The following is a 15,287-nucleotide window of genomic DNA, read 5'->3' as shown; positions in this document are numbered from 1 at the left end:
TCACAAGCAGTGTGGACAACCAAAGCTATAGGCTGAGCCCCCAGTCTTGGGGTTTGTTCATATGAAACTTAACCCCACAAAGGATAGGTCAAGTCTACTTAAAATTTAGGCCTAAGAGTCACCCCCAAGAGAGCCTCTTTTGTTGTTCAGATGTGGCCTCTCCCTCCAGCCAACATGACAAGCAGTCTCACCATCCTCCCCCTCTCTGCGTGGGACATGACTCCCAGGGGTGTGGACCTTCCTGGCAACGTGGGACAGAGATCCTAGAATGAGCTGAGACTCAGCATCAAGGGACTGAGAAAAACCCTAGAATGAGCTGAGAATTAACATCAAGGGATTGAGAGAACCTTCTCGACCAAAGGGGGAAGAGTGAAATGAGACTAAGTGTCAATGGCTGAGAGATTCCAAACAGAGTCGAGAGGTTATCCTGGAGGTTATTCTTATGCATTAAGTAGATATCACATTGTTGTTCAAGATGTAGTGGAGAGGCTGGAGGGAATTGCCTGAAAATGTACAGCTGTGTTCCAATAGCCATGTTTCTTGATGATGATTGAACAATGATATAGCTTTCACAATAAGACTCTGTGAATGTGAAAACCTTGTGTCTGATGTTCCTTTTAGCTACTATATCAACAGAGGAGCAGAACATACGGAATAAAAATAAATAATAGGGGGGAACAAATGTTAAAATAAATTTAGTTTGAAATGCTAGTGGTAATGAAAGTGAGGGGTAAGGGGTATGGTATGTATAATCTTTTTTGTCTCTATTATCGTTTTATTTCTTTTTCCGTTGTCTTTTTATTTTTTTCTAAATCGATGCAAATGTTCTAAGAAATGATGAATATGCAACTATGTGATGATATTAAGAATTACTGATTGTATATGTAGAATGGAATGATATCTTAATGTTTTGTTAATTTTTTTTAATTAATAAAAGAAAGTTTAAAAAAAATTCCAATATTTACCTCTGGTAATACTTGTGTTGTGTAACCTTTAGTTTTTATATAGTGTTTAATCCTATAATGATCACAAGAATAAAATGGAAAAAGAATAGTGCATAAGGTCTCTAAAGATTAAGGAGATGCTTTTGCCCATTTAAATGCTTATTAATGAACAAATAATATGGTTTTCAATTAAATTCTTTATAGATTTAACTATAAAATCAGCTCTGTAAGAATTACAAATGAATTAAAAACCCTGCATTTCCATAATTGGTCTTTCATGGAAGTTCAACTTCTCAGATTGGGTTTTAAAAATATTGAGTAAAATCTTACAATAGCCTAGATTTTCAGGCTCTACATATATTTGCTGTGACCTAAGTTCTTTTTTTTCTAGTATTGTTATATTGCAGTCTATGGATAATAATAAAATCGAAGGATTCTTTTAAGTCAGGAACTTATGTACTACTGATGTCAGTTGCAAGAAAGTTAATTGTTCAATTGTTTTGTGGAAATTTTGTTATAGGTTAGGAGCAATATAAAAGCTCTCATACAGCCAACACTGGTTAAGTATTTTTTATTTCTGCTCAACACTACCAGAGCTGCCTCTAAAAGCTGGACGCAAACTATTAGTCTTTAAGTCAAGGGCTATTCTAGGATATGGTAAAAAAGAAGTTTTTAGAAAACCAATCTTCAAAATTAGAAGTCTTGTTAACATTGCTTTACCATCTCTGACATGATTTTTTTTAAGCCAATAAGAATACCTGGAATGCCAATAAGAACCCCAAGAATAATGACATGATAAGGATTTTCCTTCTTGGACTGGCCCATTAGTATAGCTCAAGGTAATTCTATTTATTGGAATTTTTCACTTATTTAAAGGTTCCATTCTCCAAGGTAAGAATCTTAGTACCTGATAGTTCTGCAGCAGGATAAGACTGAGGTAGAACTCACTGAAGGCCAGTTTAAGGTCTTTAATGTTCCTATGTTGGACACGTTCTTCATGTGACAGGTGGAAGACTGGCTTTCTGCGTTGTCGCAGTGTAGTAACACCAGTGCTTTCTTTCTGCGCATCTAATGATGACTGAAGTTCATTCTGAAGTGTAGCAAACCTGCGCTGAGCCTCTGCAAGCTTTTCTGTAACAATTAAAACAGAATTGCTAAATCAACAAGGTAACAAAAAGCTGATAAAAGTTCTCACTGACTTCTGTATTTTTACTAATTATTCAACTTTGCTTCCCTAGAATTTCTAGGGAAAAAATGTCACATGAAATATGTTGAACCGGATGGAAAATACTTTTGTGTAGCATCCTCCTTTCAGTTTACCCCATACTACCCTCCCTGTAAATACATCTGTTCCCCAAGTATATTCTTTTTCAAGCTGAAGAAATACAATTTTAAACGCTATTAGGAGTGTGAATTAAAAATGAGGCAGTCACTTTGAAAAAATATGGCAGTTTCTCAAAAGGTTAAACCTACAGTTACCATATGACTCAGCAATTCCATTCCTAGGTACATACCCAAAAGAAATGAAGATATTTGTCCACACAAAAACTTGTAAATGAATATTCATAGCAGCATTATACATAATAGCCCCTCAAAGTGGCTATAACTCAAAGGTGCAACAACAAACAAAATGTGGCATAACCATACACTAGAATATTATTCTGCCATAAAAAGAAATGAAGTACTGAAATACTGATTCATAGTATAGCATGGATGAACTTTCAAAGTATTATGGTAAGTGAAAGAAAGGCCACATGTTAAAGAAATTTCTCCAATTAATCAGTTAAGTACAGAAACAGGATTAGAATTTGGATTCTGGATTTCTAATGTTCTGCATTTCCCACTACATCTCATTAATTCTCAAGATAGGTGTTACAAGAAGAGAAGAAGACTGTCAAAGTATGTCTAAGAAAAAAATATTTGATATACCTGCATATTCACATGTGTTTATGTACATATACATTTAAAAATACTGCCTTGAAATGTTTCTTCCAAGGTCACAATTTAGTACATGGAATAACGTAGTCATAGGTTCAAGTTCTTGTCTCATCACAAACTAGATGCATGGTTTTAGTCAAGTTTTGAAATTTACTTCCTAATTCTTCTAAGAATTATTTTCTTAAGGGATGTAATAGAGAGAATATCATCTATCTTGTAAACTGGTTGTAGGATTAAATGGAACGAGGTATGGAAAATTCCCAGGCACATAATAGTTGGCACTCATTAATGATAATAATCATTATATGTTGGGGATTGAATTATGTCTCCAAGAAAAGACATGTTCAAGTCCTAACCCCAGGTCCTAGGTGTGTGAACATTTCAAGATGTTATTATTAGTTCAGTGTGGACTCATCTGTGAACAGAATCTTAGAAGACTATTTACAAGAGGCCAAACTGAATCAGGGTGGGTCTTAATCCATATGACTGCAGTCCTTAAAAGGCAGAGGATATTCAGATGCACTAAGTCAGTAGAAGTCAGAAGTTAGAGAAAGCCAAAGAATGGCACTAAAGAGACAGATTCAAGTCAAGGAACCCCAAAGACTGTGGCAAGTCAGTACCGGAATGCTAAAGAAAACTGGGAGAAAGAAGGCCTTGTGAAGACCCTGATTTTGGACTTCTTAGTCTCCAAAACTGTGAGACAATAAATTTCTATTCTTCAAGCCACTGCTGTATGGTATTTGTCACAGGAGCCCTGGCAACCTAAGACAAGTTTTTTTTTCAAACTTTTTTATTTTTAAATATTTTCAAACTCACAGGACAGTTACAAAAATAATACAAACCCACAGAGAGAAGGCCAACATACTCCTATACTCCTGATACCCGCACTCAACAATTTTAAAATTTTGCCACATTTGCTGTACCATTCTATCTTCAATCTTTCTATTCATCCAGCTGTCCATCCATTTATCCAGCAATCCATTTTCTGAACACTTATGTGCAGGTTGTATACATCCTGTTCCTTGAACATTAAATACTGCTATGTACATTTCCTAAGAACAAGGATACTTACTTATGTATCTACCTTAAGAGCAACTATCAAGTTCAAGAAATTTAACATTGATATAAAGTTTATATCCAGGCTTTATCCCATTTTTTATATGTCCCTATAATGTCCTTTTTTAAAAAAAATGTAATTTTATTGAGCTATATTCACACACCATACAAACCACCCAAAGTATCCAATCACTGGTTGTGCAAACATCCTCATGATCAATTTCAGGACATTTTCATTACTCCAGAAAGGAAATAAAAAGAAAACCCAAATCCTCCCATACTCCTATTCCCTACCCACCCCATACTGACCCGTAGTATTGGTATCGTACATTTGCTGTTGATGAAAGACTATTAAATATTACTGTTAACAATAGTTCAAAGTTTGCAATAGGCACATTTTTTTCCCATAGACTTTTCTATTATTAACTCTTGTAATAGTGTCATACATTTGCTCCGTATCATGAAGGAACTTTTTTATACTTGTACAGTTAATCACAGGCATTATCCACAAGATTCACTGTGCTATACATTCCCAAATTTTAACCTCTAACTTTCCTTCTGGTGCAATACATGACTCTAAACTTCCCCCTTTCACCACATTCATACACCATTCAGCACTGTTAATTATTCTTATAATAATGTGCAATCATCATCTCTGTCCCTTTCCAAACATTTAAGTTTAACCTAGTTAAACATTCTGCACATATTAAGCAACAGTTCCCTATTCTCTAGCTTTATTCTACATCCTGGTTACCTATATTCTATATTTTATGTCTATGAGTTTACCTATTATAATTAGTTCATATCCATGAGATCACACAATATTTTTTGTGCCTGACATTTCAATTAACACAATGTCCTCAAAGGTCATCCATACTGTCACATGCTTTAGGACTTCATTCTTCTCACTGCTGAATCATATTCCATCGTATGTATATACCACATTTTATTTATCCCTTCACCTGTTGATTGACATTTGGGTTGTTTCAATCTTTCGGCCACTGTGAATAATGCTGCAATCAGTGTGCAAATGTCTGTTCGTGTCCCTACTTCAGGTCTTCAGATAGATCCTGATTAGAGGAATTGCCGTTCAAGTTCCTTAGCTTCCTGAGGAACTACCAAACCATCCTCAACAGAGGCTGTACCATTTTACATTTCCCACCAGCAGTGAATAAGTATTCCTATTTGTTTAATAACAGCCATTCTAGTAGCTGTGAGATGATAAGTCACTGTGATTTGATGGCGTTTCCCCAATCGCTAATGAAACAGAGCATTTTTTTACGGGCTTTTTAGCCATTTTATCTTCTCTTTGGAAAAATATTTATTCATGCCTTTTGCCTATTTTTTTCTCATTTGGTTGTTAGTCTTTTTATTGTTGAACTATAGGATTTATTTATATATATTCAGGATATCAAACCCTAATCAGATATGTGATTGCCAAATATTTTCTCCCCATTCACTTGGTTGCCTTTTCATTCTTCTGACAAAGTCCTTTGAAGCACTCAAGTATTCAATTTTGAGGAGTTCCTATTTACCTATTTTTTCTTTCATTGTTTATACTTTGGGTATAAAAGCTAAGAAATACCACCTATCACTAGATCTTAAAGATGTTTCCCTACATTTTCTTCTAGGAGATTTATGGTGCTAGTTCTTAATACTTAGACCTTTGATCCATTTTTCAGTTAATTTTCAAATAGGGTGTAAGATAGGGGTCTTCTTTTGTTCTTTTGGTTATGGAAATCCAGTTCTCCCAATACCATTTACTGGGAGATGGTTCTGTCCAAGCTGAGTGGATGTGGGAGCCTTGTCAAAAATCAACTGACCATAGATCTGAGGGTCTATTTCTGAACTCTCAATTCAATTCCACAGATCAATATGTCTCTCTTTAGGCCAGCACCATGCTGCTTTTTTGTTTGTATGTTTTACCACTGCAGCTTTATAATATGCTTTAAAGTCAGGGGGTGTAATACCTCTCACTTCATTCTTCTTTTTAAAGATGTGTTTGGGTATTCAAGGCCTCTTACACCCTTTCAAATAAAACTGCTAATTAGCTTTTCTATTTCTGCAAACTAGTCTGTTAGAATTCTGATTGGTGTTACATTGAATCTGTAGTTCAATTTGGGTACAATGGATATCTTAACAATATTTAGTCTTTCAATCCATGAACACAGAATGTCTTTCCATTTATTCAGGTCTTCTTTGATTTCTTTTAGCAATGTTTTGTAGTTTTCTGTATACAAGTCCTTTACATCCTTGGTTAACTTTATTCCTCAATATTTGAATCTTTTAGGGGCTATGTAAATGGAATTGGTTTTCTTGATTACCTCCTCAGATAACTCATTACTAGGGTATAGAAACACCACTGATTTTTGTGTGTTGATCTTATATCTGTCACTTTGCTGAACTCGTTTATTAGCTCAAGTAAGCTTTGTTGTCATTTTTTCAGCATTTTCTAAATATATGATAAAGTCATCTGTAAATAGTGACAGTTTTACTTCTTCCTTTCTGATGTGGATGTTTTCTAATTTCTCTTTCTTACCTAACTGCTCTAGCTAGAACTTCTTGCCCAATGATGAACAGCATACTAACAGTGAACATCCTTGTCTTATTCTCAATCTTACAGGGAAAGTTTTCAGGCTCTCACTATTGAGTATGATATTAGCTGTGGATTTTTCATATGTGCCCTTTACCCTGTTGAGGAAATTTCCTTTGATTCTTACTTACTAAAGTGTTTTCATCATGAAAGGATGCTGAATTTTGTCAAATGCCCTTTCTGCATCAATCAAGAAGATCATGTCATTTTTCCCCTTTAATTTGTTAATGTGGTATATTATATTAATTGATTTTCTTGTGTTGAACCATCTTTGCGGACTTGAAATAAAACCCATGTGGTCATGATGCATAATTTTTTTAATAAGCTGTAGGTTCTACTTGCAAGCATTTTGCTGAGGATTTCTGCATCTATATTCATTAGAGAGATGAGTCTTAAATTTTCTTTTCTTGTAGTATCTTTATCTGGCTTTGGGATTAGGGTGATACTGGCTTCATAGAACGAGTTAGGCAGTGTTCCCTCTTCTTCAGTTTTTTGGAAGAGTTTGAGCAGGAATGGTGTTAATCCCTGTTTGATAAGATTCGCCTGTGAAGCCGTCAGTCCTGAGCTTTTCTTTGTTGGTACGTTTCTGATGACTAATTCAATCTTTTTACTTGTGATTGTCTGTTGAGGTTTTCTATTTCTTCTCAAGTCAGTATAGGCTGTTTGTGTGTTTCTAGGAAGTTATATGGAGGTTAAACAACACACTCTTAAACAATAGTGGGTCAAAGAAAGAATGTGCAAGGGAAATGAGAAAATATCTTGAGACAAATGAAAACAAGAACACAACATATCAAAACTTTTGGTATGCACCAAAGGCAGTGCTGAGAGGAAAATTTACAGCCCTATATACCTACGATAAAAAAGAAAAGAGGGCTAAAACCAACAACTTAGCTGAACATCTGGAGAAACTAGAGAACGAACAGCAAACGAATCCTAAAGCAAGCAGAAAGAAAGAAATAACAGAGATTAGAGCAGAAATTAATGAAATGGAGAATAAAAAGACTGAACAGAGAGACTCAATAAAACCTAAAGTTCGTTCTTTGAGAAGATCAATAAAATCAACAAGCCCTTAGCTAGACTGACAAAAAGACAAAAAAAGGGAAGCTACAAATAAATAAAATCAGAAACGAGAAGGTGAGCATTAACACGGACCCTGAAGAAATAAAAAGATCATAAGAGATTACTATGAACAACTGTATGCCACAAACTAGACAACTTTGATGAAATGGACAACTTCCTAGAAACATACAAGCAACCTTTATCCTTTTGAGCCTTTTCTCTCTCCCTTGGTAGATACCATCCAAGATCATGTATTGCCTTTGTCACTGTCTCTTTAGTTGCTATTTTTTATTGTGGGAATATATATACAAAATAGACTTTTTCCTCTCAACCACTCCTAAGCATACTGTTCAATGGGATTAATCACACTCACCATGCAGTACAACTTTCATTACTAACACTTTCTCATCTTCCCAAACAGAAACCTTACACCCATTTTGCATAAATGTCCCATTCTCCCTGCCCCCTCTGCCCCTGTCAACCTGCACTCTATGATCTTGCATATTCTCTGATATTTCCTTTGCAGGTACCAGAGGCTTAAATTTAACATCTGTAACAATCTTCTTTGCTTTGATACTAACCTACTTGAACAGCATACACAAATTACATTCCTATACTCCTCCTGTTCCAGTTTGCCAAAGCTGCCAGAATGCAACATACCAGAGATAGAACGGCTTTTAATAAGGGGATTTATTTAGCTAAAATTTTATAGTTTTTCAGAGGAAAGACAGCTAGCTTTCATCTGAGGTTCTCTGTTAACATGTAAGGCACACAGAGGCTTTCTCTCTTGGCTACTGGGTTCCAACCGCCTTCCCCGGGGTGATTTTTTTCTGCATCTCCAAACATCTTGGCTGAGATGCAAGGGCTGAGATGAGGTATGCTGAGCTGTTTGGACAATGCTGCCTTGCCGCTCCCTTCTGACCTCTCTCTTTTAAACCTCCAGCTAATTAAATTAAACCTCACTCGTTGTGGAAGGTATTCCCCCTAGCCAAGTGCAAATGCAATCAGCCATAGATGAATTTCACACACTGATGACAAGTCCACAGAAACAGAACAACCTGTCCATGTTGATACATGAACCTAACTACCACACCTCAATTCCCCCAAACCTTTATGTAGTTCTCAGAAATTACATTTATATACATTATAAGTCCCAAACTAAAGACTTATCACTATATTTTATGTGTTTATCTTTCAGATCCTGTTGGAAGTAAAAAGTGGAGTTACAAACCAGAAATACAATAGTAATGGCATTTACATTTACTCCTCATGCTGCCCTTACTAGAGATCTTAATTTATTCATGTGGCTTAGATAAACTATTTCCCCCAACCAGGAAACCAGATCCTGTACTTGCTGAAGAGAGGTGAAGTGATTCCAGCTGAACAGGGCAGCCACTCTGCCTTTCCTCTGTCTGCCACGTGGCTGCAACCCTGGCACACTAGGTCTCAGTGGGGGTGCCGCACATCAGCAGCAGCCTGGAAGGTCTGGGCCCCTCTTTGCAAAGTAGCTGCCTGTACACAAGTCCAGCAGGAAGGCCTGGTAGGCATTTCTGAAGACGTCAGTATTCCATCCATGTAGATAACATCCCAGAGGAAGAGGCCATACAGTGTACTAAAGGTGGACCCTTCTCCATGAATTCCCTGGTTGAAGACACTGTGTCTGTAGTAAGACAGCACCAGCTCCTCGACTAAACACAGGACTGTGGTGGGGGCCCCAGCCACAGCAGCCTCCATCACGAACACTGATTTGCCTGTCCCATTCTGTGGGACACCTGGCCTGTGACAGTAACATGCTTAACATCTTCTACAGCTATCATCGGTAGTGTCCAGAAGAGATGCCTGTACTTTTTATAGCTTGGAGTCTCCCTCAGACGCATGGCTGTCTGATAAGTAAAAAACAATGTCCCGTTCTTATTTTTGGATCTGTCAACCTTTCCACGATGCACTTAATAGCCAGTTTAAGACGTACCAAGTGCTGGTGTAAATTAAGAACCAGTCTATCCCACCATCGGCCTCTGCTGTCAGGATAATATATCTTCCAAGACAAAAGGTTTTCCAGCTCCTTCATGGCTTCTCATACATGTGTATTCTCTGTACTATTTTAAACACTCAAGACAAAATCTCTGTATAAATCCACCCAACAATAAAACACTGCAGAAAAAATGGTAAATTCTCATGGTATCTCAAGGAAGCGTAGTTTTTCAGTTTATTCCAATCCTTCTTAGCACATTGAGAGAGCTCATTCCAGTTCCCAGTGGCCACTGCAGTAGAAATGTCATTCTGCATGTATGATGAGATCTTCCCTATCTTGGAAGACCTGGGTTTTCAGATGGATGGTGTAGCTAGGAAACTTCACTTGGTCAAAATTAATCAACAGTACCGTGGAAAGCTGTCCCTGCCCCCACAGGTGGCTTTCTCCTCCTCCAAGCCTATCAATGAGAAGAGCAGCAGGATCCGCATTCCTGATCGGCCTCACACAATCGTGGTTTAAATTAAAAATTTTGGACTGCTGAATACATGCTCCAAGCAAGATAAGCAGGGAAGGAATCCTGAGATTTCTTCTGGCAGGCAAAAGGCAGGGCTGACAGGAAAAAAACCAAGAAGGGGGGGAAAAAAAACCCACCCCCATCCCCACCCCACTCCCAACTTTTAGAGTCCAACCAGCTCAGAATATCGGAAAAGGGTTGTACTCCAAGACATAGAGAGCCAGGCACCAACTCCAGCTCCCGACAGGGAATACTGGGGGCTGGGAACAGGTTCTGAAAAGGGATTAAAAAAAAATTCTTTTTTAACTAGTCTAAGTAGCTCATTAGAGAAAGCCTCAGGCATTCTCAATTGTTAGACCTGATCCACACAAGGCCAGAGCTAATAGATCTGAAAGACAGAGAAACAAGTCAAGTGAAAGAGAAAATTCCCTAAAGGGCTTATCATCCCCAGGAAAAGGTGGGGGATGGGGTGGGGCCCACACCTCAAGGGGTAGGCCCTCAATTGGAGAATTCACACCTCAGGGCCTAAACCCCACGCCCACTTTCTATCTCACCCTCTCTATCAACCACACCCCTGGCAGCTATAAGGTCAGCATAATTAAAGGCACTGTACCACTTTATACTAATGGAGAGCTGCAGGTTGACAAAGTACCATCTGCTGGGAAGAATAGGAAAAGCAGAGAGTCTAGAAGCTTCACAGGAATCTTTAACAACCTGCTGGGTCTCAACCCCAAGGAAACAGGACACTATGTGCACCCTCCTCCTGAAGGAAATTTACTGCCCTAAATGCTTTTATTGAAAAAGAAGAAAGAGCAAAAATCCAGGCCCGAACAGCTCACCTGGAGGAACCAGAGTAAGAACAGCAAACAAAGCTCAAAGCAAATAGAAGAGAAATAAAGATTAAAACAGAAATAAATGTATTGAACAAAAAAAAAAAAAAAAAAAAAAACCAGAAACGATCATAAAACCAAAAGTTGGTTCTTTGGGAAAATCAGTAAAATTGATGGAGCTGACTTCCAGGAAGATGGCAAGGTGGAGTGGGGTGACTTAACTCCTGCTCTGTGGAACAAGATAGTAGATGGAGAGAAAATGACAGGAACTGCAGGTCCTGGGGTGTAAGTAAACAAGGAGGATCTGTAGGCAGTTTTGAGGAGGAGGTCATAGGCAGGATCGGACAAGGAGACCAGGATCTCCACTGGGCAGCCTGTGGTGCATGAGGGAGGTGCATTAGGAGGGAGCTGACCATTCTCAGCTCCAACCTGCACAGACGCCAGATGGGGAAACCTCCCCTTATGGTCGCAGTGGACAGCACCTGTGGGGAGATCTATGTTGGCCAATTGCCCCGCCCTGGGGCCAGGCCTGGCAGGGGGTAGGGAGTGATCACCTGATGAGTACAGGAATAGCCAGCCCGCAGGCTATTCTGTGCATCAGCTGATCCCCCAGGCACTGGTCAGCAACCCAGCCCCCATGACAGAGACCTGTCAACAGGCTGCCCCTCAAGTCGCTTTGGCCAGGAGGGGAGGGGTAGAGGGAGGAGGAGACTCGGTTGTGCCATCTGCTGGCTAGAAGCAGTAAGTGCAGGTCAGCTGCACAAGACAGGGAAGTGGGGGCACCCCAGGAAGGAGGAGCCCCGTGGTTGTCACGTACTGGGGAGAAGGGATAAGCGCAGGCAAGCTAAACCATCTGCCTAGGTCTTTATTTTAATTTATTATTTTATTTTTTTAATTCTTTTTCTCGTTTCCCCCCTTAAAAATTTTTTTCTATACATTTTTATTAGTGGTATAATTGTTCTTTTCATTTTTTATTTATTTTTATAGATATTTTATATGATTATATTTTTATTCTTTATTTTTTATGATTTCATTTCATTTATTTTTATTATTACTATTATTATTCTTCTCTTAAATTTTCTCTCCCCTTGGTGGACACAAGCATGACTTCAAATTCCCAGAATATCCTTTTGATTCTGAGATGTATTTTATTGTTGTTCTTGTTTTTGTGTTTCATATTTTCATTATGTTATTATTTTAGTATTACTCTGTGTGTGTGTGTGCATAGCCTGGGTCTCCCGCATGGTGGGCAGCCATTCTGCCATAGGAGTGCCAGTGCACCCTGACCTACCTCCTAATAAACTCTTAGGGAGAACTGTATCCCTACATGAGATCCGGATCTTGATTTGGTGGAGAACAACTGACAAAGTGCAAAAGGAAACATTCACCAAAAAACAAGTAAATATAAAACTTTAGAAGAGTGAAGGAAACTTGCAAAATAACCACACAAGATAATAAAATGCCCCAAACACAAAAGAAAAATCACAAAGCACATGAAGATCCAAACAGAAATGGCTCACCAAACGACCAAATCAAAATTCCTGAGGGGACACAGAATATGGAACATCAAGGATATTTATAAAGAAATAAAGGATATCAAGAAGATACTATAAGAGCATAAAGAAGAATTCGGGAGGTTAAAAAGAAAGATGGCAGATCTCACAGAAATGAAAGATACAGTAGACCAAATTAAAAATATACTGGAGACATACAATAGCAGATTAGAAGAAGCAGAAGAGTAAGTGAGCTAGAAGACAGAACAATTAAAATTAGAGTGCACAAAAGAACAAATGGCAAGAAAGATGCAAAAAGTGTAACTGGATCTTAGGGGTACGATGGACAATAAGAAGCACGCAAATATAAGAATCACCAGTGTTCCACTGTACAAAAGAAGAGTGAAGGGTTGAGAAAGGTAGTTGAAGATATAATTGGAGAAAACTTCCCAACACTTATAAAAAGCATGGATGTTCATGTCAAAGAGGCCCAGCAAACTCCAAATACAGTAAATATGAACAGACAAACTTCAAGACACATACTAATTAGACTGTCAAATGTTGAAGAGATTCAGAAAGTCCTGAAAGCAGCATGAGAAAATCAATGTACTACACACAAGGGAAAACACATAAAACTCAACAGCACCAGGGAAGCAAGAAGATAGAGGTATGATATATTTAAGATCCTGAACAAGAAAGGTCTTCAAACAAGAATTCTTTATCCAGCCAACATAACCTTCAAAATTGAGGGAGAGATTAAAATCTTCAAAGACAAAGAAAGATGAAGAGAACGAGTCAACAGAGCCCAGCTCTACAAGAAATACTATAGGGAGCCCTGTCAACTGATTAAAAAAAGACAGGAGAGGGAGGTCTGGAGGAGAGCACAAAATTGATGAATATGAGTAGTGGTAATCTAAAGGAAAAAAAGAGAGAGAAGAAAAATAATATATAGATCTGACAAAGACTAAAGGACTAGATCATAGAGTCAAGAACTTCTTTTATAGTAATTACCTTGAATGTTAATAGATTAGACTAGCAGAATGGATCAAATTACTGAAATAAAAACCTGAAAATGCTTAGTAACATAGGTCATTACTATAGCAATGCAGATATTTGTAATAATTTTCTACCTCATATTTTGAGCATTCAGTTTTGATACCTGACCAAAAGGTATTTAAGTCAGTGTTTAATAATTAGAATTGAAGAACTTAGCTACCTGAATTTGTAAATTTTTCCCCCTGTTGCCTTAATTTCAAATTGGTTTATGAAACTTATTATTCAAACACAGGTTTTAGAATGATTAAATGGATACTTTATTTAAATATGCCTATAGTTAACCTAACTAAGACATCCATTTTTGGTGGGTCTAAGTGTATCGTTTGCTTTCTTAAATAACTTTTTTTTTTAAGTAATGTAAGAGACAGAAAAATTGAAAAAAAATTGATGGAGCTCTAGGTAGGCTGACAAAGAAAAAAAAGAGAGAGGATGCAAATAAAAGAAATCAGAAATGAGAGGGAGGTCATTTCATGGACCCTGAAGAAATTTTAAAAATCGTTAACATGATTCTATGAACAACTATATGTCAACAAACTATACAACATAGAGGAAAAGGACAAATTCCTAAAAACACACAAACAAGCTACACTGACTTGAGAAAAAAATAGAAGATCTCAACAAACCAATCAAAACTAAAGAGAGATTCAATCATTATCAGCAATCTTCGCATAGAGAAAAGCCCGGGCCAGATGGCTTCACAGAATTTTATCAAACATTTTGTATTAGTTTGTTAAGCTGCCAGAATGTAATATTACAGAAATGGAATGGCTTTTAAAAAGAGCATTTAATAAGTTACAAGTTTACAGTTCTAAGGCTATAAATATCTCCAAACTAAGGAATCCAGAGAAAGATACCTTAGCTCAAGAGAGGCTGATCTGGGAAGGCATGTGGCTGGCATCTACTAGATGTTGTTTCAAACTTCTGATGCCAATGGTTTCCTCTCTAAGCATATGTCCTCTGGGACACTACTCTGGGTTGTGGATTACTTGGTATCTCATGGGAAGGCACATGGCACTATCTGCTGAGCCCTGCATGCATCTCCAAATGTCTGGGTCTCATGTTGGCTCTGAAGCACTTGTTTTCTAAGCTTCTGCATCTGAAGTTTTTCCAAAATGTTTCCCCTTTTAAAGGGCTCCAGTAAAATAATCAAGGCCCACCCTGAATGGGTAGAGACACAACTCTGTCTATTCAAAAGATCGTACCAGCAATGGACAATGCCACATTTCCATGGAGATAATCTAATAAAGTTTCCACTCTATAACAGTGAATCAGAATCAAAAAGAAGGGCTGCCCCCACAGGATTGGATCAGGATTAAAATATGGCTTTTTGGGGTTCATAATAGTGTCAAACCAGCATACATTCCAAAAAGAACACCAATACTGCTGAAATTCTTCCAAAAACTTGAGGAAAAAGGAAAACTACCTAATTCATTTCATGGAGCTAACATCATTCTAATACAAAAATTGGGTAAAGATGCAACAAGAAATGAAAACTACAGGCCAATCTCCCTAATGAATTCAGATGCAAAACTCCTTAATAAAATACTTACAAATTGAATCCAGCAGTACTTTAAAAGAATAATACACCATGGACAAGTGGGATTTATTCCAGGTATATAAGACTGATACAACACAAGAAAATCAATAACATAACATGCTACATCAATAAATCAAAGCAAAAAAAACCCCACATGATCATCTCGATTTACACAGAAAAAGCATCTAACAAAATTCAACATTTTTTCTTTTTCTTAAAATATATTACATACATCTTTTTTACAAAAATATTTTTATTGAGAAATCTTCAAACACATACAATCCACACATGCTGT

General features: G+C 37.5%; 1 protein-coding gene and 1 pseudogene across 2 annotated transcripts in view; both read right to left on the bottom strand.

Moving 5' to 3' along the window:
- XPR1 (xenotropic and polytropic retrovirus receptor 1) overlaps positions 1 to 15,287 on the bottom strand; it is a 309,953-nt gene that overhangs the window by 126,117 nt on the left and 168,549 nt on the right. For both annotated transcript variants that reach the window (XM_077157163.1, XM_077157164.1), the window contains exon 4: positions 1,852 to 2,075. In XM_077157163.1, coding sequence (XP_077013278.1) covers positions 1,852 to 2,075 — 224 coding nt within the window. The remainder of the gene's footprint in view (positions 1 to 1,851; positions 2,076 to 15,287) is intronic.
- On the bottom strand, positions 4,256 to 10,212 carry LOC143680710 (fanconi-associated nuclease 1 pseudogene; annotated as a pseudogene).

This window comes from Tamandua tetradactyla, chromosome 4, assembly GCF_023851605.1.
Source record: "Tamandua tetradactyla isolate mTamTet1 chromosome 4, mTamTet1.pri, whole genome shotgun sequence".
NCBI lineage: Eukaryota > Metazoa > Chordata > Mammalia > Pilosa > Myrmecophagidae > Tamandua > Tamandua tetradactyla.
This window is presented reverse-complemented; position numbering and strand designations above follow the sequence as displayed.